Raw genomic sequence first — 26,885 nt, forward strand, 5'->3', positions numbered from 1 at the left:
AGTGGGAGCGGGTGGGGGTGGGGCAGGTTTATAACCCCCGACAGTACCGGGTATGGCCAGGGTGGACACCACCTCCCTCAGGTTCCCGTTACAGTGGCGGCTCCTGGCATCCTGACAAATCACCGTGGTGATTGATTTACTTTCAATTCAAAACAAAACGTGACATCAAAATAGGGCCGGGTTCTGAGAGAGCTGCCGTATACCAGGCCCATGGGAGCGAGGTAGAGGAGGAAGAGGTTGACCGACTGGGCACAGTTCTTCCTGTCTGAACTTTGCCTTTCAGTTTGTCTGGATAATCATTGAACTGTAGCTATCTTCACACCGGCACCACAGAATGCAGACAGCTCCATTAGTCTAGACTGGGGCTCCGGTTACAAGGGATGGCTCTCACTGCTGTTAATCATACACTAGTACTACGACTACTACAGCTCAGCATGTACTACTACGACTACTACAGCTCATCATGTACTACTACTACGACTACTACAGCTCAGCATGTACTACTACTACGACTACTACAGCTCATCATGTACTACTACGACTACTACAGCTCATCATGTACTACTACTACAGCTCAGCATGTACTACGACTACTACAGCTCAGCATGTACTACTGCTATGACTACTACAGCTCATCATGTACTACTACTACGACTACTACAGCTCAGCATGTACTACTACTACGACTACTACAGCTCAGCATGTACTACTACTACTACTACTACAGCTCAGCATGTACTACTACTACAGCTCATCATGTACTACGACTACTGCAGCTCATCATATACTACTACTAGTACTACAACTACTACTTCTACTACAGCACCTCATATACTACTACTACGACTACTACTACAGTTCCTCATATAGTACTACTACTACTACAGCTCATCATATACTACTACTACTACTACAGCTCAGCATGTACTACTACTACAGCTCATCATGTACTACTACGACTACTACAGCTCATCATGTACTACTACTACAGCTCAGCATGTACTACGACTACTACAGCTCAGCATGTACTACTGCTATGACTACTACAGCTCATCATGTACTACTACTACGACTACTACAGCTCAGCATGTACTACTACTACGACTACTACAGCTCAGCATGTACTACTACTACTACTACTACAGCTCAGCATGTACTACTACTACAGCTCATCATGTACTACGACTACTGCAGCTCATCATATACTACTACTAGTACTACAACTACTACTTCTACTACAGCACCTCATATACTACTACTACGACTACTACTACAGTTCCTCATATAGTACTACTACTACTACAGCTCATCATATAGTACTACTACTACTACAGCTCATCATATAGTACTACTACTACTACAGCTCATCATGTACTACTACTACTACAGCTCATCATATAGTACTACTACTACTACAGCTCATCATATAGTACTACTACTACTACAGCTCATCATATAGTACTACTACTACTACAGCTCATCATATAGTACTACTACTACTACAGCTCGTGTCCTTCCCTCACTGGAGCAGGAAGGAAGAGGGGGGGTCACATGGGGTGTTGCCTAGAGACGAAGGCCCCGCCCCGCCCCTGAAGCGTGAAGCACCTGCTGCAAGGACCAGGAGGGAGAGGTGGAGCGGTGCTGATACAGCCCACCACACACACACACACACACACACACACGTGTACACACACACGCGTACACATACTGTCTCTCACACACTGACATGTACACACACAGACATGTACACACACAGACATGTACACACACTCACAGCGACTGATACAGTCCACACACACACACACACACACACACGTACACACACTGTCTCTCACACACACAGACGTGTACACACACTGTCTCACAAACACTGACATGCACACACACTGTCACACACACACACAGACATGTACACACACTCACAGAGACTGATACAGTCCACACACACACACACACACACACGTACACACACTGTCTCTCACACACACAGACGTGTACACACACTGTCTCACACACACACACAGACACGCACACACACACACACACACACACACACAGACGTGTACACACACTCATACACAGGCATGTACACAGACACACAGAGACATGTACACAGACACATACACATACACATACATGTACACACACTCACACAGAGGCGTGTACCCACACACACACACACACATGCACACACACACACGCAGGCACACAAACACAAAACAGTTCTCCCTCTCGTGCCCACAGAGTTTTTTTCTTGTTGACACTCTTCGTCTTCCTCTTAAGGCCACTGGGCAATTATATAATGTTCTTTAGCTTGCCACACACACACACACACACACACACACACACACACACACAGACACACACAGACACACTCTCTCTCTCTCTCTCTCTCTCTCTCTCTCTCTCTCTCTCTCTCTCTCTCTCTCTCTCTCTCTCTCTCTCTCTCTCTGCCCACCCATCTCTGTTCTTGTGTAAACAGCATGTGAAGCTTTTGGACGTATTAATAAAAGAAGTCGTTGCTCCTCGCGAGCGCCATTATGCTATGAAGAATTGATGAAGCACGATGTTCTCCGCTCCCTGTCTGAGAGGAGGAAACAGGCTCCCAGCTGCACAAATGGTGCTCCTGGATCTCACGTCCACGTTTTACAGCTGCAGGGTGTGATTCTTAACACAAAGCTCCATTTCACTGATCCATGAACAGGTTTTGCAATTGAATGTTGACGGAAAACTTATGTTTCCCCGTTTCCAAAACAATAGATGGTTTATGTACCGTGGAGTTTATCCGTTGTTCTCACGGAACATCGTCTACCGCCACCTGGTGGCAGACGATATGAGGACTGAGTAAATATGGTGCCTTCCTTCTATTCTTCCATGACTTCTTCCTCGTTATTCTTTTGTTTTGGAAGCCAACACTAATTTATATAGCTCTGTATGTTTAATAATATATTGAATTCCTATGTGTTCATGTATCTATAGCAATAGACGTTACTACTTACTACTAATTACTCTTAATTGTAATTGCCATACACAAAAAATATAAGTAAATTAATATATTTTTCTGCAGTTATTCATCTTCAATTATCCTACGGAACCCCTAGCCGGGTCACACACACACACACACACACACACACACACACACACACACACACACACACACACACACACACACACACACACACATATTTTCAGTATTGGCTTGAACAATAGAAGAACAACTGATCATAATTCAAGGAGAACGTGTCGTAATGGCAGACAGGCTGTTTTCATACTTAGGACCTGCCAGTCCACATCGTACAGCTACATACATTATATATTATATATGATATTTATAGGATATATACTCACCACATAGGAGGGTCAGTCGAGGTGGTTCCCACGGAGACGGCAGGCAGAGACATTAAGGTCAAAGGTTGCAGGTCAACAAAATGTAGGCTTCTTATTTTGTTAGTACAATTTGTCAAATAGCACCTGAAATATGAGTAGCTTAATTTGTACACTGAATATTATGCTAAAGATGATTTTACAGGGGGAGGATTTACACTGCGTTGTGTAGACTGAATGTTTGATGAGGATAAAGGTTCAGTACCAGTACCTGCAGAGCAGAACCAGTTAAGACACACAACACCAGTATGACTTCAGTTTACTATTATTATGGAAGAGGATAACACCAAACTGGGTTGGGTGCAATGTAAAATAGCATTACGTTTATTTTGTATCAGCATGAGGGAAAATGGTTGTCATGTACCTCGGCAGGTGACTTCATCATTAGGCTGCGATTCGATTTATTTGGGGGGAAACTATTTTAATTGGAGTTCACTTCAGAATCATTATTTAGGCTAGAGAGAGAGAGCTCTACTTCGTCGTTAACTTTGACATACCTTTAGCCAGACTATTGTTGCACCTGCGTTCACGAATCGTCTCTATAAACAAATGAATATAATATATACCATAACATTACAACAATGCATGCGCGGGTGTGTGCACGCGTCCGCTCACTGTTCCCTCCGATGCGCAGTCCGTCATTCGGTGTTTCCGTTCAGTGGTTTTATCGTTAACTCTCGAGCCCGATGCAGACCACCGACCGGCACGTTTCCACCGAGGGGACGGTGACGCACTTTGTAATCCGTTGCGGTGGGTGGGGGTAGTTAGGGAGGTGCTGCAGCGCCATCGTGTGGCGGTGGGTGGGGACGTCTAAGGGATGTGCTGCAGCGCCACCGTGTGGTCAGGTACATCGACCGGGGGGAACCGCGGTGCACAGACCTCAACATACTAACCCTGTACAACACGGCATCTGGATCACTTTATATCGTATTGAGTCAATCTGGGTCACATACGACGGACAGAATTGGGTGTTTGGGTAGATTTGAGTGTGGATGAATTTGTTACACTTAACGTAATACACTAGTTGTATTGTTTTCTTGTCTCTTTGTGTATCATATGAAACAAGGCCGAACTGTGAGTTGCTGGTTCCACCAATAAGAAGCCCTCTCTCCATTATCGTGATGTCCAGCCAGGATCCACCCATGGGCCGACTAACCTCAGACCGAGATAAGAGCAACCGTTTCACTTGACATGTTGAAGGCCATTCAGAGACTGTCTTCGGTGCTGTGGTAGTAACACTAAGCCTAACTATAACAAAAAACTACGCCTAGCTTATCATAATTGTGAATCTTGTCCAGTGGGCCTCTCTTATATTGTAGGACAGCCAACGCAGGTTTGTGTTCCTGTGTTGCCACACCGCGGTGGGCACAGTAACTTGACTCGGTGCCGTGGATATGAGTTGTCCTACAGTGATCAAGAAGTGAGCTGATCAAGGATTTCCAACTCAAACGTTTGTGTTCACTGCCAGGATTGGGGTCACATGGTAGCCTGGTGGCCTGTCACCGGGCAGAGGCCCTTTGTTAGACTCCCCCCATAAGAGGCACCAGCACCTCTAATCCCCCCCCCCCCCCCCCCCTCTAAGGGACATGTTTGGGGGGGGGCTTAAGAGTGGGGTACGGTGTGGCCCCAAGTGGGGTGTGTAAAGAAGGAGTAAAGAACGACGTTAACCATGTAGACCTATTTGTTGATGGAATCAGCAGATGCAACACAAAACGCATTCTTCACTCTGGGAAATGAAGTCGAAAAAACAAAGTCTCCATCACTTAGGCTTAACTAGGCGGAAAAAACACGGAACGGAACGGAAACAGAACCAGGATCCGAATAGAATCCGTCTGACTCTCACACTGAGACACAGGCCAGGTGGAGCATACGCAGTCGCGTCTTGAGTGTGGCACACCAAACCCAGCTGCAGGGGTGGGGGAGTGCGTGTGGAGGACGGCTGGTTGAAGCAGCCTCACCTGGCCGAGTCTGACTGGGCTCTGGGGCTGGGTGGGGCACCACACCTGTTTGGCATTGAGTAATCAGCGTCCTCAGGTTAAACCAGCCGTCTCCACACACAATGGGGGGGGGGGGGGTTGGGGAATAAACCGGATCTTCAACACCAGCACCCTGCGTCCTTTGTCTGACGGAGCCCAAAATAAGTCGCCCCCTAGGTGGACAACTGATCGGAATGTGGATGATTCTACATTTTAAAAGCTCAACCGTAGTCAGTGTGATATCAAGCCATCCGACTAAATGGCAGTGATTGTAATGACATACGTTGTGTGGTTGTGTCTCATCCTAGCACTCTCATTCTCACCCTACCATTCTCACTCTCACACTACCATTCTCACTCTCACCCTAGCGCCCTCATCCTCTCACTCTCTTCCTAGCAGTCTCACTCTCCTCCTAGCCCCCTCAGTCTCATCGTACCAGCCTCACTCTCATCCTAGCACTCTCACAGCACTCACCCTTATCCGAGCACTCTCACTCTCCTCCTAGCACTCACTCTCATCCTAGCACTCTCTTCGTCAGTAGAGGGCCCACCTGCCAATCCAGTGGTTCCCAACCTCTGGTTTGGGGCCTGCTTAGGGTCCCCTAATAAGCATATAGGGTCACAGGAAATTGCTGACGTAATATTTGATTATCCATTTTAGCAAACACAGACGTCCTTTATATAAAAACGGACGGCCAAATGATTCATAGCCACGAGCAAAGTACAGCTTATCACTTTGTGTGTGAAGGTCACCAGGACGTTGATATCACTGGCAGGTGTTGATTGGGTAAATATTATTAGTGTGGAAGCAGGTATAGGTGGGATGGAGGTCATTTTCAACATTAAGGGGCTTGGAACCAGTGAACGGGGAATTAGGACAAAACAAGTGAACTGCTAAATAAAGAGCAGTTCATGTAAAGCCTTTTCAAGTGTGCCTGATACAGTAATAAATGTATGAAAATATGTAAGAAAACGAAAGACAATGAAGATGATAATATAATAATTAGAGGTTTTAATTTAATTTAAAAAAAATATTATTCAATAATATGGGAAAAAAAATGACTTATACATTCAGCAACTAGAACACCGGACCAAACAGATGTATAACATGATATGTATTGAACCTCCCCGGGGCTTTCTGCACTAGCCTACCTGTCCATTAGGACTCTGAGCTCGTGGAGCATTCCGCCCTAAACTACCTGGAGCCTCACACGCTAAAAACACAACACGGGAAGTGGTCGAAATTAAAAGTCAGCTGTCCTGGTGTGATTCTGATCAGTTTTGATGACCCTGAACTTCCTCAGTTCTCACACAGCTGGAGCCCAGACCTCAGACCTCCACCCTCAACACGCTGCTGGTTTCGGAGCAGGTCGGGACCAGGAAGAGAAAGAGGCGCTCCCGGCTGCATGACGGGTTGGGATGTTTAGAATGTGAGGGAATGCGTTAACATGGCTGAAAAGGGGCCACTTTTAACTTCGTGTATCATTTTCTATCTATCGATTGGCGCTGCGGTTTTCCAGATACTGGAGGAGTCCAACTGGCAGCTGGCCAAGAACAGGTATGTGGAGGAGAAGGAGTCGATTCTGAAGAAGTACTCCCTAACCAAGCAGGACCTCGAATACATACTGGAGGTAAGGATACGACGATCATTAATGCCGTTAAGCCTGGGCTACTTAATACTTATTTAATAATATAATAATACATATTGACTGATATACATTGCTTTAGAAATAGTTTCCCATTCTGACTTTAAAGACAACGTGAGACGAGACGTCATGGGCGAAGTCTTTATGACAAACATTGAGATGTAGCCTACTCTTTATACTTCAACATCCTTATACATCCATGTGTGTATTCATACGTACAAATGTACTATTGATCGGGATTACTGAAACACCTGAACTTTCGAGCAGTAGATCTACTTAATTCTCCTGTATCCAAACCAATGAAGTTCAACCATTGTGTCTATTGAATGTAATACGTTTATCATTGTTCCCCGTTTCTGGTGGAGTTACCTGACAATAGCACAGAGTTACAGTTGCAATACTTCTGCCTTCATTCAATAAGGTGCATATAGGTGTGGCACTTCCTCCAGCACACCTTGTGTGGGTCTCACGCCTACTGACCCTGAATGCGGTGCTTAGGCCGATAATAACATAATAATAGAACATAATAATCATACTAATGAAGTGTACTTTCTTAGGTGGTGTCAGAGGCTGCTGGACAAGGAGTCACCATAACCGGGGACCGGTACCGTAACACTTGGGACTGGCCCAACTCGGTGGTCTTTGCTGCCTCTATTGTGACCACCATAGGTGCGGAAGCCTGACATAACCGGCTCATTCCTGTTTGAATCAAGCTGTTAAAAAAATCTATCCATGCCCACAATGCAGTTTTATGATCCAGTTGTTCACGTTTTCCCTAGGCTATGGCAACGTGGCTCCAAAGACGGCAGGGGGCCGTGTGTTCTGCATCCTCTACGGCCTGTGTGGGATCCCGCTCTGCCTCGTCTGGATCAGTGACCTGGGCTCCTTCTTTGGAGACCGGGCGAAGCGTCTCTCCCAGGTCCTGATCCAAAAAGGCCTATCCGTGGTGAGAGTCACTCCCGTGGCTGCAGGTTGAGTCGCGTTCCTTCAAACACACGCCTCGACTAAACGTCCCCTCTGTCTTTTGTTGCGTCAGAAAAAGGTGCAGTTGATTTGCACGGCCCTCTTCCTGCTGTGGGGGCTGGTGGTGCATCTGGTGATGCCGCCGTTTGTGTTCATGTCTCTGGAGGGATGGAGCTACCTGGAGGGCTTCTACTTCTCCTTCATCACCCTCACCACCGTGGGCTTTGGGGACTATGTGGCAGGTAAAGTACAGACCTGTAAATGACCTGGCACTTGATGTACACCATCTGGCCCTTAATGTACACAGTCATTGTATGGTGTTAGCATTGTGTAACATCTTACCCTAGCTATCTCTGTTGCAGACGGGGAATGGGTTAACCTAGCGATTGTTAGTGCTTGGTCTTTGGTTCTATGAACATCCTTGCTGTACCGACGGCGATATATCGTTGTTTCTCCTTCTTCTGACAGAAGTACTTATTGTAAGTCGCTTTGGATAAATGAGTCTGCTAACTGCCCTAAATGTAAAAATGTGTAAAATGTTATGTTCATCCAAATCCGGTGGGATACAGAATATCACCGCTGGGAAGTCATGAACACCATCAGTGATGGTGTCGTGTTTTAACCCTCCTCTCAGGAGTCAACCCCAACATCGACTACCCCCGGCTGTACCGGGTGTGTGCGGAGATCTGGGTGTACATGGGGCTGGCCTGGCTGTCCCTGTTCTTCAGCTGGAACGTCCACATGGTGGTGAAGGCTCACAAGGTCCTGAGGAAGAGGAGACACCGGCACAAGACGCACCTGGACGAGGCCTACCCGCCGGAGCATGGCCTGGAGCCGCAGACCCCCCGGCCCACCGTGGTGGACATCTTCAAGTTCCTGGAGGAGGGCGAGGACAACGACTACAGCACGGTCATCAAGAAGATCGGGGAGGAGGGCCGCGTGCATCTGTACCACCGGGGGTTGAGTCGCTCCAAGAGCTGCAACGACCTCCTCCACAACATGGAGATGTTGGAGGGGTCCCCGAAGAGGAGACGGCGGCTGAGCGTCAGCGAGGTGTTCATCGACCCGGCCGGACGGGAGGACGCCGCCGTCGCCGCCGCCGCCTCGCAGGGGGCCGGGGCTGAGTCGGAGCCCCTCCTGAAGCCCCGCCCAGCGGGGGGAGGGGCTGCAGGCGACCCGGACGAGTGGATCTTTGAGGCGTGCCCCGAGGAACCCGGTTCTCCTCCTGCTCCCAACGCCCCCCAGGAGGCGGGCCCACGGCCCGCACGGGGCGAGACGCGGTTCACCATTCATGTCGTGGAAGAAGGGGTGTCGGGACGGGACACAGACGACATGGGGTGACGGAGGTCCGGGACGCCTCGAGGACTAAAGGTAGTAACGTGCTCGATTTGGCCGACTCTAATTAGTCTTCTGCAAAATAGGGGGCAGCCTATTACCATGGTAACAGGTCGTGGTACCATGGTCGTGGTGTCCAACACTATTGGGAGAAACAATGATATGAAGAGGCCCTCCCAAAGGTCTTTGATCTCTTCTCCTCCCGCTCCCCCTGAACGCACCACCCCACTGAATATAGCGTAAGGCTAACTGTTTACAGTTAATACCTGCTATGGTGTCATCAAGTGGATCGCCTTCAAGTGATCTTACTTTTACATGATTTGCAAAAGGTTATATTATACACCGTCTGTGCAGCAGTACTTCTTCAACATGTTGGACCGAGGGCAGACTGGACAGTGCTGTGACAGTGACCTTTTGTGGTACAAAATGGTATGACATAACGGTACCGGCTGGCGCTATATGGGTTAGCTGCTAACTTAATTGAAGATCAACACTCAGATGTCAACGTTTTGACGTAACGTCACAACGTTTCTTGTTCTTTTGATGATTTTAGTTCATTTTTTAATGTTTAAATTTATCCCACATGAATGTTTAAAGATAGGGTAGGCAATATTGAGGAACCAGCCAGAGTAACCAGGTTTTGAATGTATCCAACGGCAAGTATTTCATCGGGCCGAATGAAATGATTGGGCTATTACAGGTCTGTTCCAGCGACAGGCATCATAATTCGTCATTCGCCTCAATTTTGGTTGAAATTCCGCACTGTAGGCCTACCGTTTAGGTAGGCCTACAGTGCGAACCAGGAGCGAGTTTTGAACTCAAACGGTATGATGCATGAGAACGGTGGTATGAATTATAAAACTCAACTGTAAAGATGCTGCCATTTTTTAAAATATATAAAGTTCTCTAACAAAGTTCAAAGGTTAATTTACTTCTGAAGCATCAATGTGGTGGAACTGTGTTGATTGTGGTACTTTTTTCAAGAAATAGAATCCAGTTTACTATTGTTTGATGCTGCCTGTAACAAGAGGAAAGGATAGTAGGCCTATGCTTTCAACACCCTAATGAAAGTTCCTAATGATGAAATGTGTTCGGAACATGATCTCGTGATCACGTTACTTTAACAGTCAGACACAACCACAAATCCTTACACATTACACCATTATTTTGTAAAACTTGTTTCAATCTGCAAAATATGAATGAAAGGGAAATGGGAGAATCATATTTCAGGAAATAATTACTTCAAGAAATACTGTTGATTTCTAGAAATGTTGTGCAAAAACACTGAATGATATAAAATATTTAATATCAGTTGATGTTGTCCATGTAGCAAAAATTTAAAGTATTATAGCAATTATAATAGCAACCAGTGCCTTCATGTCCAACCTTTACCACTCAGAAATAAAACGGAAATAAGATTCACAACGTGGCTACATCATGTGTAATTGAAGAACCACATACACACGTTACAATAAAAGTGTATTCCAACCTTTCTACATGCACACTATGTTGTCCATGCAACCGCAGCCCTTGAGGGATTGATGGACTTATCTTATCCAAATATAGATATTTGGACATGTACGGCTACGGTCTGGTTATGAAGAAGACGTCAAACTGAACATTGACCATATTAGCACCTTTATATTGACATACTTGTAAAGTATTAAGTGGCTTAGACAAAAATCACATTTCCTGGAAAAAAAATCCACACAAATTAGTTAAAGACTTATTGAGCCAGCTTTGAATAGACAAACAAAGCAGTCACATGACCCAAGCCAGGTCTCCAGAGGATAACGCAGTCACATGACCCAGTCACATGACCCAGGTCTTCCCAGGCTGTTTTAGTCTGTTGTTAGGCAACACATTTCCAGAAATTCTGGTTTGCCGTCTCTTTCAAAAGAGGCTTACAATCTTTAACTCGACTCAACATATTAAACCCAATCACAGTGAAAGTCTTTATTAAGTCAGACCAGTATGGCGCATTGTTCAGATCACAGGGACTCTGTTCAGATCCCTTGATTCAGTTCACATCAGGGACTCAGTTCAGTTCATTAGGACTCGGTTCAGATCATTAGGATTCAGTTCAGATCATTAGGATTCAGTTCAGATCTCTTGGCTCAGATCACAGCACAGGGCTTTATGGAAGACAGATCCAATGAGCAGCTTCCCTCCATACGGGGCGGCCACCGAGGAGCCAATCAGAACGCTGCCGTCGTCAGCGTACACCTGGCTGACCAGCGGCTGCCCGGAGAGAATGTTCTGGACGCGGATCACCTGGGCAGAACCATGAGACGTCGACGAGTTGATTAGGGGTTGAAAGGGGACCGGAAAAAGTCAATGGGACAATGGGACTTGAACTCGGCAACACTACTAGAAGAACGCAGATTGAAAACCTTGCACAAATAATGTCTGGACCGCTGATGATAAAACTCAACCCCTGCTCTACCCTGAGCTGTCAGAACCACTCAGCCCCTGCACACCCTGAGCTGTCAGAACCACTCACCCCCTGCACCACCCTGAGAGGCCACCGGGTGTCAGCATCTCACCTCTGACCCAGGGGGGTCCTGGGGGTCGTATAGGAAGAGCTTCCAGGCGTTGGGGTGGCAGCCCAGCCACAGGTCCCCGGTGCTCGGCTCCACCTCGATGTTGTCACACAGGGAGCCCACATCCACCGACTGGGGACACAGCAGAAGGTTATTAGCTATGTTGCACCTAATGAAATATTTGACTGAAATATCAATCCGAATGAAAACTTTCAACTGAACATAACTTAAAAATTGTATCAAGCGTTGTGCTGCATCTTAGCTATCTGTGTCGTATACGGGGAACGGGTTAACCTAGCGACTGTTAGCGCTTGGTTCTATGAACCTCCTTACTGTACCCACAGAGATATATCGTTGTTCCTCTTTCTTCTGACAAATGCTTTGGACAAAAGCGTGAATGTAAGCATGAAGGTGAGATTACTTTACTGTAGTTCAGTTACTCGTGACCTCAGTGGCGGTCAATGGAACCCACCTACGCCTCTAGTTAGGCGGCTAACTACCTTCATGGAGATCAGAGAGTTGTCCTCCTGTCTCTCCAGAACGCGGACGCTGTGACCCAGGATGTCCATCGCGTAAACGTGTCTGAAACCAGAACGAACACGGGGTCACCACGAGGAGAACGCCTCAGGGCGACATGAGCAACATGAAGAGCCGCCAGGGCAGGCCGACCTCTGGTCGGGGGAGGCGTTGATGCCGTTGGCGGAGCCGTAGCCCTCAGAGACCACCCTGACGTCCCCCGGGCCGTGGAACACCAGCGAGCACCAGGCCACGCCCAGCAGGGGCTCCAGGGAGCGCAGCGGCTCCTGCAGGAAGTAGTGGTCGTTGGTCGCGTAGAAGCTCTCCACCCCGACTGCCACGATGTCGTTCACACTGTGGGGGGGGGGGGGAGACACAGTCAGGGAGACCAGAGGAGACAGTCAGGGAGACCAGAGGAGACAGTCAGGGAGACCAGAGGGGACACAGTCAGGGAGAGCAGAGGGGACACAGTCAGGGAGACCAGAGGAGACACAGTCAGGGAAACAAGAGGGGACACAGTCAGGGAGAGAAGAGGAGACACAGTCAGGGAGACCAGAGGGGACACAGTCAGGGAGAGCAGAGGAGACACAGTCAGGGAGACCAGAGGGGACACAGTCAGGGAGACCAGAGGGGACACAGTCAGGGAGAGCAGAGGGGACACAGTCAGGGAGACCAGAGGGGACACAGTCAGGGAGACCAGAGGGGACACAGTCAGGGAGAGCAGAGGGGACACAGTCAGGGAGACCAGAGGGGACACAGTCAGGGAGACCAGAGGAGACACAGTCAGGGAGAGCAGAGGGGACACAGTCAGGGAGACCAGAGGGGACACAGTCAGGGAGAGCAGAGGAGACACAGTCAGGGAGACCAGAGGAGACACAGTCAGGGAGACCAGAGGAGACACAGTCAGGGAGACCAAAGGAGACACACTCCGGGGGGTGGGAGAGGAGAGCCACTCAGGTGGGTGGGGGACCACCGGCCAGGCCGTCTCTCGTCGTCAGGGCCTTTGGGAGCGTCCGTCCTGGCGCGGTACAGTACCTGTACAGCAGCTCGTGTTTGATGGTCTTCACGTGCTCCAGAGTGTTGTCCTCCTCTATGAACTTGAAGATCTCCACTTGGCTCCTCCCCTCCGGGTGATTGACAACGAAGAGGTATATGGTGTCGTCTGAAAGTTATGACCAAGTTTTAATGAAGGACCATACACACAACCTCAAACCTACCTTCACAGTCCGATGAATAAGAAAGTAAATATAAAAACAGAAGCGATTATGTATTGCCACAATGTATGGTGTGTTGGGTTCACTGAAAACATCCCATAAACCAGTCAGTACAGCTGGTGTCTGCGTCGTGCAGCGGGACTGTGTTGCGGGACTGTGTTGCAGCCTGCGTCCCCTAAGGCACAGTGACCGCCCACCTGCATTCCCAAACAAACTCGGTCGCACTAGGGACTGTCGGGTTGGTCCGTGTCCAACGATTAAACATTAGTTGGGATCGATGAAGCGGACTTTGATAGTACCGGACTGGTCGGTGAATGTGCTGATGCCATGAGGGTTAAACGAGTCCATGTCGAAGTTCCTGGCCATGCGCAGTTCCACAGGTTTGATTCTTGGGTCTTCCAGGTCGATGGAATATATTTTCCCCGGACCATCAGAGAATGACGGCATCCCGGGAAACTTAAGCCCCTGGAAAATTAATACATACATATACATTTTTATATTAAAATTAAATATTAAATAAATTGGGATCTTCTCCGAAGTGAAGCGTCACTCACAGTGCTGATGAGGGCTCGTCCATTCGGGAGTATGGTGATGTCCTCCGATCCGTACACTGAAAATACAAACATTAACTAAGTTACGTAATGTCTTTTAACCCCCAGGTATGTCCCGTTAGTACAGCCCTGGATTAGTTAACCCTTACCAAGACCTTTGATGGGGACACAGTTGGGAAGGTGGTTCTGGACCAGCTCTCTGGACGCCAGGGCGATCCTCCTGCAGAGGAAAGGACGATAATATTCTACTTTATGACACAGCACCAGCCACCAGGGTCCAGAGACTGTTTACACTGCAAGGTTATGCTCAGGGCAGATACGCAGTCTTTCCAAACTCTCTGATAGCTCACCTTAAGTTTATGAATCTCTCTCCGAGCAAAACCGCCAGCGCAGCGACCAGCAGAGAAAAGGTCAACAGTTTCCCCATTCTGAGTCAGCCACCTTCTGGTTCCGGTGCTGAAATGCGCTCTTTTATCGGTTAAAAATTGGTTTTACCTCAAACTCAGCGCTGCTCAAACTTATCCCAGTGCGCTTCTCAAATCAACGTCAGTCCTAAGGCTCATCCGGCTGAGGAGCAACATCCGGCGCTGAAAACAACCTCCTAGTTGCCACGCGTCTCCTTTGTACGGGGCAGGACCCTCGGTATTGGCGAGACAGTGGGTGGGTCTTTCCAAAGTGGAGAAATGTCCGTTACCGTTACATTATTGGGAATATTGCTTTGTCAATTTTTTGTAAAATGACCTCCAAATATATTCTCCTGTACTTTGTTGTTATTCTACCTGTCATGTTATTATTTTCGCTATCTGGTGTACACAGCTCCTTGGAAGTGATGGACCGGAAATTACGCTATGGTAAACGCTACAATTAAGGACCCCCGGTCAATGAACGTGATGTTGTCTATTCTTCATATAAAACACGAACACGAAGTAGGGCAGGTGTCCCATTAAAATAAAAAAAGACGTCGCTACCAAAATCTAATTTCAACGTTGGACTGAAATGTGCTTTTTCACTTTCATATTTCATAAGATTCTAGCAGACAATTGTTTATGATTAAATGAGTTATAAAATATGGGTACTACTAAATATCAATGTGGGGTAAAATAAACTATAGGAATGGCCTTGAATGCAAAGTCACTCACTTAACTGCCAGTGAAAGGGAATTTGCAAAAAATGATGAATGCGTTTTGAATAGTTCCCTGATAGTTGGCCATGATTAACTTGTTCATCAGTACTTTATCAAAAACAAATGTACTTCATATCAAAGAGGGCCGCCCATGTGCAAGACTTCAACGAAGCAACCTAATGTGTACTTACTCCAGGTTGGAATCACACATGATAATCACAACTCAGTATCACCGCCCAGGCAGCCAACCTGTTCACACCGCCTGACGACCAGTCATGTTATCACTGGTCCGCATGAATCTGACCACAAGCCCATAATCACCGACCTTTAACATCACATGTGTCGGCATACGTCTCACACACCCTAATAATCACGGACAGTCATATAATCACATGTGGTGCCCGTATACACCTGTTCAAACTGTTTATTTCTGAAGTTGTAGTTTTTTTTTTTTTTGCAAGTGACGAAACTCCTCCCAACATAAAACAAAGTTACAAAAAATGCTATGTAATCAAAATCATGTGTTAGACTTCATAAAAAACAAACATGGACACATACAGAGCTGAAGGTAACATAAACTTGGCAATCTATTGTCCCCGTGTAGCTATGCACTGGGCGCATGCAACCTGACATTAACTGTAGAATATCTACAAAAGTCCAATTAACGAAGGCTAGCATCTGAACGGCTCCGGGCGGCCGCAGCCTGTGGGGACCCCTGCCCTCGCCGCGTGGGCGGGGGCCGCGGACCCCCCCGTGGGGGTCCAGAGTGACGTCGTGTAAAGGTTTCACAGTGTATTACCACAGCACGATCCCCCGACAAACAGTTTCAAGCAACACTTTATATTTGGAACATACAAAATAAATTTTATTATCCATTCTCTTCATGTCTACATCGTAATAGAATTTCTAGACACTGGCAATGTGAAATAACACCCAAATTAATGCTAATAATCCTGACGATGGAACGAAACACTTGTTAGGTTCAGATGTCAAAAAAAAAAAAAAAAAAAAAAAAAAAAAAAAACTGAACGTGAAAAGCATTTGAATTTTTTCTCTTTGTTATTTTCAAAATGATAAAAAGGGGAGGGGGCATACGGCAGGGGGGCGGAGCCGGGCGGCTTAGGGCTGCGGCCCGGTCGCCGTGGAGACCTGCGTGGCCAGGGCGTTTGGGGCGGAGATGACGGGCGACCCCGCCATGTTGGCCAGGGGCTGCGTGGCGGACATAGAGGTCATGCCTGCAGAGAGAGAGAGGGAGGGCGAGCGAGAGGGCGAGAGACAGAGAGGCAGAGAGAGAGAGAGAGGGCGAGGGAGAGACAGAGAGAGGGGGAGAGGTTGGGAGAGAGGGCGAGAGAGGGAGGGTGAGAGAGAGACAGAGAGAGGGCGAGAGAGAGGGCGAGGGAGAGAGGGAAAGAGAGGGCAAGAGAGAGAGGGCGAGGGAGAGACAGAGAGAGGGCGAGAGAGAAAGAGAGAGAGAGAGAGACAGAGAGAGGGCGAGAGAGGGTGGGCGAGAGAGACAGAGAGAGGGCGAGGGAGAGAGAGGGCGAGGGAGAGCGAGGGAGAGAGAGCAAGGGAGAGAGCGAGGGAGAGAGAGCAAGGGAGAGAGAGCAAGGGAGAGAGAGCAAGGGAGAGAGAGCAAGGGAGAGAGAGCAAGGGAGAGAGAGCAAGGTAGAGAGAGCAAGGGAGAGAGACAGACAGACAGACAGACAGACAGACAGACAGACAGACAGACAGACAGACAGACAGACAGACAGACAGACAGCCGGACAGACGGACAGCCGGACAGACGGACAGAGAGGGCGAGAGAGAGAGGGTGAGAGAGGGAGGGTGAGGGAGAGAGAGGGCGAGAGAGACAGAGAGAGAGAGAGGGAGGGCGAAAGAGAGGGCGAGGGAGAGGGTGAGAGAGAGAGAGAGAGAGCGAGAGAGAGGGAGGGCGAGAGAGAGGGAGGGCGAGAGAGAGGGAAGGAGGGCGAAAGAGAGGGCGAGAAAGAGGGCGAGAACGAGGGCGAGAGAGAGTGACAGGGAGGGCGAGCGAGGGAGAGAGACAGAGAGGGAGGGCGAGCGAGCGAGAGGGCGAGAGAGAGCGAGAGAGAGACGGAGAGGGAGGGAGAGGGAGAGAGGGCAAGAGGGAGAGAGGGCGAGAGGGCAAGAGGGAGAGAGGGCGAGAGAGAGGGAGGGCGAGAGAGAGGGCGAGAGAGGGGGGGGAGAGAGAGAGAGGGCGTTACTTCCCACCCCGTGTGCCGGCTGGGGGTGGGGGGACGGCCGGACAGAAGCTAGCTTTACCTGCCATCATACTGGAGGAGCTGACGGGCGTGGCCCCGGCGGCCATGCCTCCTGGAGTGGCCCCTCTGCCCTGGTCTTTGACGATGGGGTCTGAGGAGAGGAAGGGGGGCACGGTTAGACCACAGCCACAGGGTGGGTGGGGGGGGGAGACAGACGGGTGGCGGGGAGGCAGACAGACGGGTGGCGGGGAGGGAGGAAGACAGATGGCGGGGAGTTAGACGGGCAGTGGGGAGTTAGACGGGCAGTGGGGAGGGAGACGGGCAGTGGGGAGGGAGACGGGCAGTGGGGGGGAGAGAGACGGGCAGTGGGGGGGAGAGAGACGGGCAGAGGGGAGGGAGACGGGCAGTGGGGGGAGAGAGACAGGCAGCGGGGAGGGAGACGGGCAGTGGGGAGGCAGACGGGCAGTGGGCAGACAGACAGGCAGTGGGGGGAGTTAGACGGGCAGTGGGGAGGGAGACGGGCAGTGGGGAGGGAGACGGGCAGTGGGGAGGGAGACGGGCAGTGGGGAGGGAGACGGGCAGTGGGGAGGGAGACGGGCAGTGGGGAGGGAGACGGGCAGTGGGGAGGGAGACGGGCAGTGGGGGGAGAGAGACAGGCAGTGGGGAGGGAGACGGGCAGTGGGCAGAGAGACAGGCAGTGGGGGGAGAGAGACAGGCAGTGGGGGGAGAGAGACGGGCAGTGGGCAGACAGGCAGACGGGCAGTGGGCAGACAGACGGGCAGACAGACGGGCGGCGGGCAGACAGACGGGCGGCGGGCAGACAGACGGGCGGCGGGCAGACAGACGGGCGGCGGGCAGACAGACGGGCGGGCGGCGGGCAGACAGACGGGCGGCGGGCAGACAGACGGGAAGCGGGCAGACAGACGGGCAGCGGGCAGACAGACAGGTGCGTACAGAAGTAGGGGTGGTCCATGGCCTCGCGGGCGGTCAGCCGGGCCTGGTGGTCGTAGCGCAGCAGCTTGTCCAGGAAGTCCAGCGCCTCGGTGCTCACCAGGTGCTGGTTCTCGCTGTGGACGAAGCGCTCCCACCGCTTACGGGAGTGTCTGCAGACCAGAGGGTGGGGGGATGGTCAGGAGAGCAGGCCGTAGGGATAGGACGCTGGCACTAAATGAACGCACTTATTGTCCGTCCTGACACTTAGTGTACACACTGATTGTATGTTGCACGTCCTGACACTTGGTTCTATGATCCTTCTTGCTGTACCAATAGCGATCTATTGTTGTTTCTGTTTCTTCTGACAAATCTATGTGTAGCATCTTATCCTAGCTATCTCTGTTGTATACGGGGAATTAGTTAACCTATACATTGTTAGTGCTTGGCACTTGGTCCTGTGAACGTCCTTACTGTACCGACGGCAGTATATTGTTGTTTCTCTTTCTTCTGACAAATGGATTTATTGTAAGTCGCTTTGGATAAAAAGCATCTGCTAAACACCCTAAATATACATGTGAAAGTAACACCACACATCTATGTTTGAGTAGCACTTGCTCTGAGACAGAGGGCGGAGGGGGCCTACCTTCCCAGAATGTCGTTGAAGCGTGGGTCCAGCTCTATGTTGTACTTGTCGATGTAGTCGTACAGATCCTCTGTGCCCAAGACTTTAGCGATCCTCACGAGCTGCACCGGAGGAGGAAGAGTAGAAGATGTGATGCTGAGGAAGATGAGCATGTGATAGTTCTAACAAGGGCACACTCACTTCGCATTATTGGAGCCAACATAGTGTGGATGGTACTGCTTAATAGGATATAATCCGTTATATAGATTTGTTCTACAACCAGGACGTTTTTTTTGGTATTCGTTTACATAACACTATTCAAAAACAAGCTAAATAAATAAGAGCATATATATCCCGTTGAAATCAATGAAACGTTAAATCAGATGCGTTATGAACCGCTTTCCAATGTTTGAATAATAGTCTTATTTATACACTGATTAGTCTTCCAACAAAGAGATAAACAAAACTGAAATCATCAGAAAAATACAAGTCGTTATTATATGCTCGCGGTGAAAAAATGATTGCGCGAGTCATCAGGGTGAAAGGCAGCGCCAGGAGTTTCCTGACAGTCAGTGTTACAATAGTTTATCTGGCAGTACAGTGTAGTAATTCTAAATGCCATGCCGGAACACAGCTGCATGAGTCGTACAGTTCCGATCTTTGTGGCACTTCTGAGCACAGCGTGAGGTAAATCAATCACAACCTGTCTTCTGCACCAGTGTGCAGTGTGTCAGAAACCTTCTGACTTCTTACCAGGGTTCAACAATTCACCATTCACCAATCCAGAGGTCACATTGGTCAGAAAGTCGATTAAAACATAACAAAATACAATTCACATTTTGTAGGAAATAATTTGTCTCTTTTTTCACACGTACGTGGATGCATAGACGAATGCCCCTTCTTCAAAACACTCAAATCTTTTTTTTCAAATGGATGTGCTCCTTTTGAACAGCTTTTCAATGGAGCTGACTATCATTGTTGTCCAGATTTGCTTGTTGGTGCATGATACACACTGGTGCCAAAACACTAACTAACTCTTCCAGGAGTACATGTTTACGTGATGGAGACAGCACTATTGACGCACAGTGCTCCATACATACATGGTATGGAGACAGTGCTACGGACATATGGTGCTCCATACATACATGGTATGGAGACAGTGCTACGGACATATGGTGCTCCATACATACATGGTATGGAGACAGTGCTACGGACATATGGTGCTCCATACATACATGGTATGGAGACAGTGCTACGGACATATGGTGCTCCATACATACTATATTAAATGGGATCCATTGTTACTGCATAAAGAAGCTAGGCAGCGGACACTTGCACTGAGGGACGTGACCAAATCCTGGTTCTCGACTTTCCAGATGTCCTTTGATTACAATTAATTCCCAGACACGTGTCCGGGAGACGTATTCCTTCCGAGTAGGGCGACAGAGAGGGGTGTCGGGTCACATGGCTCATCAGGACAGGGGTACCCAGCGACACACATGGCGGGACCCTCAGGGAGTTCACACTGCGCGAGTCGACGGATTCCAGGGCCAATGCATTTTGGAAGCGTCCACACGTCCAAGATTTAGCTGCCTCATTAACGATGCTGAATAAACGGATGTGCCGTCGTATCTTGCCTCTAGTGGTTCAAACAGAACAGATCACCTGAAACCACGACCTTTGCTCCTCAAGACACAAGCCCCTGAAGACTAGATCTAGTCAGGCAGCTTTCCCTTCAACACATAAAAAGGCCCCACATGTCCAGAACACTTGCTGAGGAATTCGTTAGCCTGGAGTTCTTGTCGGCGTTACCTGGTCGTAGTTGTCATGCCCGTGGAAGAAGGGTTCCTTCCTGAAGATCATACTGGCCAGCATGCAGCCCAAACTCCACATGTCCAGGCTGTAGTCGTACATCTGCAAATCAGAACCCACGATTAGGACCAATTAATTACCTTTCATTTGACAGTGCTGGAATCTAAAAAAGGTTTTTAATAGTGAGCAGTCAGTTGTACGCTGGGATGGGATTTCCCCCTGTTACCATCTGGTCAACAATCTTTTCTTGGCTGCCCCTTAATAGAAACCAAGATGGTTTCCCAAGGCACGAGACCTAATGGCCAAAGCATGCCTCTGTGACTCTGCAGGCTTGTTTTGGCCCTGATTGAGTATCAGCCAGCACCCACTGCAACCCTGTGTCATCCTAGCAGGGCGAGTGCCCCTCTTAAAATAGGAGTGATGTGACTCTTCATGACTAGATCGAGACAAAACACGAGCGACCTGCCAACCAGGCTTCATAAACACACTATCCACATGTTAGGCTTCATTAACACACTATCCACATGTTAGGCTTCATTAACACACTATCCACATGTTGGGCTTCATTAACACACTATCCACATGTTGGGCTTCATTAACACACTATCCACATGTTGGGCTTCATTAACACACTATCCACATGTTGGGCTTCATTAACACACTATCCACATGTTGGGCTTCATTAACACACTATCCACATGTTGGGCTTCATTAACACACTATCCACATGTTGGGCTTCATTAACACACTATCCACATGTTGGGCTTCATTAACACACTATCCACATGTTGGGCTTCATTAACACACTATCCACATGTTGGGCTTCATTAACACACTATCCACATGTTGTGCTTCATAAACACACTATCCACATGTTGGGCTTCACAAACACACTATCCACATGTTAGGCTTCATAACCACATTAGCCACATGTTAGGCTTCATTAACACACTATCCACATGTTGGGCTTCATTAACACAATATCCACATGTTGGGCTCCATTAACACACTATCCACATGTGTGTTAGGATTCATTAACACACTATCCACCAATCGGTGTTGTAGGCCCAACACCGATTGGTTCCGGCTGCCAATTAGAGAACCAATAAAAACCAGTCTGACTGGACGGGCTGCAGAAGTCTTCCGGGTGCAGCCCTGACGTCGCCCTAAACACACATGTCTCTGTGTGATGCATGTTGTGGAATTTTCCAGTGAAGTGCGGTCGATCACTTCCAGCCACATGTTTGAATAGGCCAGTCATATTTCCCCCCCATCCTCTCCACGTAGGCCTAGGGTTTGTGATTGGGCGTGCGGTCAGCCTGGAGCCTCACCTGGTAGTCTACGAGCAGCTCGGGTCCTTTGAAGTACCGGGAAGCCACCCTGACGTTGTACTCCTGGTTGGGGTGGTAGAACTCAGCCAGGCCCCAGTCGATAAGGCGCAGCTGGGAGGTCGGATTAGTGCGTTAAGTCACAGAGTCAACCTGCCCGTTTTAAATCACAGGTGAAAAGACGGACAAAAGACGGGCAAGAAGGAGCCCAGGCCTACCTTTCTGTGTTCGTGGTCGATCATAACATTGTGTGGCTTCACATCTCTGTGCATGATGCCCATACTGTGGCAGTAATCCAGGGCCTTGGGGTCAGAGAACAGCGGCATGATGGAACGGCGTCACAACTCTTTACAATGGTTTGGAACCTCATCCAGAGGGGATCCTAGCACCACAACCAAGTATAGTTGCTTACCTTCAGGATTTCGTACATGTAGAACCGTATGTCAAAGTCGGAAAGGGTTTGATACAATTGCTGGAAAATAAACCGCCACACGATGCAAGTTTTAATTGTTAAATAATTCAACAATCATTTTCCTTTTAAAAATGCTAATTTGACATAAGTTTACCGATATACAAAGACTGCTTTCATTCATACCTTAAAGTCTGTGTTGTTGACATGTTCAAAAACCAAAGCAGGAGTTCTGGACTAGGAAGGAAAAGACATACAGATGAAATACTCGTACATTATGACCTGATAACTTCCCCATGTGTCGGTGTAAAGGTCCTTACCACGGGATCCTTAATGATATCTAACAGTGAGATGATGTTGGGACCACCCCTTAAGTTCTCCAGGATCTTGATTTCTCTCTTGATTTTCTTTTTCTTAACCGGCTAGGGAGACACGGGTGTGAGACACAGTATTTTAACTTCAATATTAGAAAATGCTGAACGATAACCTTGTTTATGAGGATGGCCAAACAGTGAGATGTCCATCCGTCCGTCTCCCTACCTTTAGAATCTTCACCACTACTTTCTCGTTGTTCGTGATGTTAATGGCCTCAAACACTTCACTATATTTCCCTCGGCCCAGTTTTCTGACCAGCTGGTAGTCGTCCTGATTCCTGGAAAGACGAAGAGTTCAGGACTTGTTGTTAAACCAGCACGACGGACCAATAGAGAACCACCAACGCCACCAGGAGAGCCACCTTACCCCCATTCCACCACGTGGGACTCATAATCCCAGTATTCCCGGGGTCTCTGTGTGTTTACGTCCGGGTAAACTCGGGAGCGGCTTGGAACAGGCCCAGACATATTCTATTAGGATCTTCACTAAAGCTCCTAGGAACACAAGACATCAACCAGGTCAGTCCAGACACATGCCTACACTACATTCCCAGCCCTCAGAGAGCCGTGAGGGGGGCGTTTGGAAGGAGATACGAGGTGGTCCGTACCTTGGAGTGGGACTCCAGGATGAGGGAAGGGTCAACAGGGGCTGCGATTCTTTAATCGTGAGAAATCTAAATGGACGTATCGATATAAAAGGTGTTAGGGTCTGAATGTTAGTGTTAACAGTACACCTCATATCTAAAACAAATGAATGTAGGTAGCCAGTTTCAAATAGTGTAATGATGCAAGGAATTGATAAATGAATCCTTAAGACAAGCAGGTGTGTAATTCATTTTAGTATCGTATTGAAAAAGGCCCGACCTGAGAGTTAAAAGGTTCATCCAAGCAGTCTAATCAGGGGGTACAGGAGTCAATACAGTCATCACTGGGGTCCACCACAAAGCTCTGTCTCCTGGAACAGAAACACAGGGGGTCCAGGTCAATTAAGCATACCAGGTCGTTAACGTCCACCACCGTATTGTATCTATGAGACAACCTAGCCTTAATGAGAAGGTTATCGACACTAAGGCAAACACATTCATCACTTTAATAAACTAGATGATTTATCCGTTTATAACTGTATAAATAACTGCCTATGCTGCCCAAGGCCTCACTAAGAGACTCAACAGAGAAGGCTTCCTCTGCGCCCCTAACCCCTACCTGCTACCCTAACCCTCCTCCCTACCTCATATCTAACCCCTACCTCATATCCTACCCTACCCTCTCCATCCAACCCTAACCCTACATCATATCCTACCATTACTCTTCCTACCCTAACCCTAGTCTCAAATGCCTACCTTCACCCTGCTTTCTCCCTCCTAAACTGACCCTTCTCCCTACCTCCTACCCTAGCCCTACCCTCTTTCCCAACACTACTCCCTACCTCCTATCCTAACTCTACCTCCTACTTTAACCCTATTCACTACCTCCTACCCAAGACCACTCTCCCTCCTAAACTAAACCTACTCTCTACCCTAACTCTACTCTCCCTTACTTTAACCCTCTACCTCCTACCCTAATCTCTATCCTAACTCTACCTTAACCATACTCTCTCTCTCCTAAACTTAACCTACTCTACCTCTTACCCTTATACTACTCTCTACCCCCCCCCCCCCCCCCCCCCCAAGCATAGCCCTACCCTTGCCCTACTCTCTAACACCTACCCTAACCCTACTCTGTAAGACCTACCCTAATCTCTCCCTCCTAAACTAAACCTACTCTCTAACTTCTACCCTCACCCTCTGTCCTACCCTTACCTTATTCTAGCTCCTACCTCAGCCCTAATATCTACCTCCTACCCTTACCCTACTCCCACCCTCCACCCTAACCGTGTTCTCTAGCCCTACAGAGGCCTCCCTAACAGAGGTACCCAGCGGGCTGGACAGCTGGCCGGGCGCTAACGAGCGCTAGTAGCTGGGCGCTAACGAGAGCTAGTAGCTGGGAGCTAATGCGCTAGCCTAGCGCGCTAGCTGGGCAAAAGCCGGTTGAAAGCGACAGGAGATTATGGGCTTAATTGTTGACACATCGAGGAAGTGTGGCGGATAGGAAGACGGAGCAATGTCTTAGAATAGCGTCGTCTGGAGAGCCACACGTCGTGGGAGCTTTTTACTTTGAAGAATTTATGACACAATGCAGAAAAACCGCTAAGCTAGCAGGCTAAGAGTGACTAGCTGGTTAGCTCGCTGACAACGCCTTCAGCTCCTATAAATACTGGAGCTCCGCCGCCGCAGAGCGCCGCGCCGCAGAGCCCGACGCAGTCCCACCCCGCCGCTAAACCACGGCCAGGCACACACATCCACGGTGGATCACATACACGGAGATCATCGGTCGAATAAGGAGATGTGTTTTACCTCTCAACGTTGTGGGGATGTCAATATGGCGATGCTTAGGATCAAGAGCTTAGTGCAAAGAACACTTCCTGAGGAGGGCGCTGTGCCGCTCTTCTTCATGTGCGGACGGCGGCCCCCTGCTGCCACCAACAGGTCTATCGCAGGGAGGACTTCTCCATCTGCAGGCCGGTTTCTTTTTAGAACATCTAGATGTCATCACCATCTCGAGAAAACAAGGGGAGGTGGTGGGAGTGCACCGAGACAGTTCAAGATTCCGCTTTTGACCTCTTCATGGTTTCAATTATTGCATATGCACGTCAATGCACCAGTTTATATCCTTCACAGAAGTCAGCTCAGACACTGCTGCAACATGCCTAAACATGCCTTAAAGTCAGATTCTAGAAGGGAAAAGTGATACAACAGAATAACAGTGGTGGCTTTATACAAACTTAACTATGAGCTGCCCTTTCGGATACATCTTCATTGTTCATAAGTCAAAATCATCATTTGTTTAGTTATATTGTGTTTCACTGTTTACTTTGGGATAGCACTTTGGTTTCCGCTAGGATCCAGGGAAGAGGCCTTAATTAAACCACTATCTGCTCCCCAGACAGAACAATGTAGTGTTTCTTTAACCTATAGCACACACACACACAGAGCTGTCATGATGTCAACCGACCGCATCTCCAACAGGAAGCTGGTAACCATGACCTATAGCTCTCAAAATAAACCTGCTTGAGGTTGGGTCTAATGTAGGCCTACTGCTGTTGAGCTGTTTATTTGTCAAAAACTTATTATTAAGAACAAAAAAGAACGCATGGTTTAAAACAAAGCAGGTCTGCTCAGGTGGTCTGTAGGGTGGAGGTCTGCTCAGGTGGTCTGTAGGGTGGAGGTCTGTTCAGGTGGTCTGTAGGGTGGGGGTCTGTAGAATGGAGGTCTGTAGGGTGGTGGTCTGAAGGGTGGAGGTCTGCTCAGGTGGTCTGTAGGGTGGTGGTCTGAAGGGTGGAGGTCTGCTCAGGTGGTCTGTAGGGTGGTGGTCTGTAGGGTGGAGGTCTGCTCAGGTGGTCTGTAGGGTGGAGGTCTGTAGGGTGGAGGTCTCCTCAGGTGGTCTGTAGGGTGGAGGTCTGTAGGGTGGTGGTCTGCTCAGGTGGTCTGTATGGTGGTGGTCTGTAGGGTGGAGGTCTGTAGGGTGGTGGTCTGCTCAGGTGGTCTGTAGGGTGGTGGTCTGTAGGGTGGAGGTCTGCTCAGGTGGTCTGTAGGGTGGAGGTCTGTAGGGTGGTGGTCTGTAGGGTGGAGGTCTGTAGGGTGGAGGTCTTCCTGAGGTGGTCTGTAGGGTGGAGGTCTGCCTGAGGTGGTCTGTAGGGTGGAGGTCTGTAGGGTGGTGGTCTGTAGGGTGTAGGTCTGCTCAGGTGGTCTGTAGGGTGGTGGTCTGTAGGGTGGAGGTCTGCTCAGGTGGTCTGTAGGGTGGAGGTGTGTCTCAGGTGGAGGGCCTGCCTAACACAACACCAGCTAAAGGTGCTTCCAGGCTAGTGAGCTAGCGCTAGATAGGGACTAGTCAGTGTATGG

At 48.8% G+C, this 26,885-nt stretch overlaps 4 protein-coding genes across 5 annotated transcripts in view; 1 reads left to right on the forward strand and 3 right to left on the reverse strand.

Moving 5' to 3' along the window:
* LOC307092078 (uncharacterized protein) overlaps window positions 1-3,853 on the reverse strand; it is a gene marked incomplete at its 3' end in the record, with an annotated part of 12,821 nt that extends 8,968 nt beyond the window's left edge. Inside the window, exon 1 of the mRNA XM_079758964.1 lies at window positions 3,349-3,853. The remainder of the gene's footprint in view (window positions 1-3,348) is intronic.
* Window positions 3,854-6,569: 2,716 nt separating this feature from the next.
* On the forward strand, window positions 6,570-10,704 carry LOC307076728 (potassium channel subfamily K member 5-like). Of its 2 annotated transcripts, XR_013811911.1 has the most exons (6): window positions 6,570-6,990; window positions 7,563-7,674; window positions 7,785-7,951; window positions 8,042-8,210; window positions 8,603-10,067; window positions 10,107-10,704. XR_013811911.1 is itself a non-coding variant. In XM_079737821.1 (5 exons), the coding sequence occupies exons 1-5, from the start codon at window positions 6,808-6,810 to the stop codon at window positions 9,307-9,309; spliced, it is 1,338 nt and encodes a 445-aa protein (XP_079593947.1). In that variant the 5' UTR covers window positions 6,570-6,807; the 3' UTR covers window positions 9,310-10,704. The 2 variants fall into 2 exon arrangements, 1 of the variants encoding a protein (XP_079593947.1); XM_079737821.1 differs by having other exon boundaries at window positions 8,603-10,704.
* A 540-nt stretch (window positions 10,705-11,244) lies between these two features.
* LOC307073557 (serum paraoxonase/arylesterase 2-like) lies at window positions 11,245-14,770 on the reverse strand. Its single transcript, XM_079733439.1, has 9 exons — window positions 14,478-14,770; window positions 14,277-14,347; window positions 14,131-14,186; window positions 13,876-14,041; window positions 13,398-13,524; window positions 12,516-12,716; window positions 12,347-12,428; window positions 11,850-11,978; window positions 11,245-11,577 (listed from the first exon to the last, which is right to left on the reverse strand). The coding sequence occupies exons 1-9, from the start codon at window positions 14,552-14,554 to the stop codon at window positions 11,407-11,409; spliced, it is 1,080 nt and encodes a 359-aa protein (XP_079589565.1). The 5' UTR covers window positions 14,555-14,770; the 3' UTR covers window positions 11,245-11,406.
* An 886-nt stretch (window positions 14,771-15,656) lies between these two features.
* Window positions 15,657-25,423, reverse strand: LOC307074321 (casein kinase II subunit alpha-like). The gene is made up of 15 exons (XM_079734404.1): window positions 25,341-25,423; window positions 23,812-23,902; window positions 23,556-23,621; window positions 23,315-23,442; window positions 23,114-23,225; window positions 22,894-22,995; window positions 22,760-22,810; window positions 22,577-22,636; window positions 22,383-22,466; window positions 22,168-22,278; window positions 20,837-20,938; window positions 19,046-19,146; window positions 18,424-18,572; window positions 17,531-17,620; window positions 15,657-16,485 (listed from the first exon to the last, which is right to left on the reverse strand). Exons 4-15 carry the CDS (start codon window positions 23,413-23,415, stop codon window positions 16,370-16,372), a joined length of 1,179 nt encoding a protein of 392 aa, XP_079590530.1. The 5' UTR covers window positions 23,416-23,442; window positions 23,556-23,621; window positions 23,812-23,902; window positions 25,341-25,423; the 3' UTR covers window positions 15,657-16,369.
* Window positions 25,424-26,885: the final 1,462 nt, after the last annotated feature.

This window comes from Pollachius pollachius (assembly GCF_949987615.1).
Source record: "Pollachius pollachius genome assembly, chromosome: 1".
Classification (NCBI taxonomy): domain Eukaryota; kingdom Metazoa; phylum Chordata; class Actinopteri; order Gadiformes; family Gadidae; genus Pollachius; species Pollachius pollachius.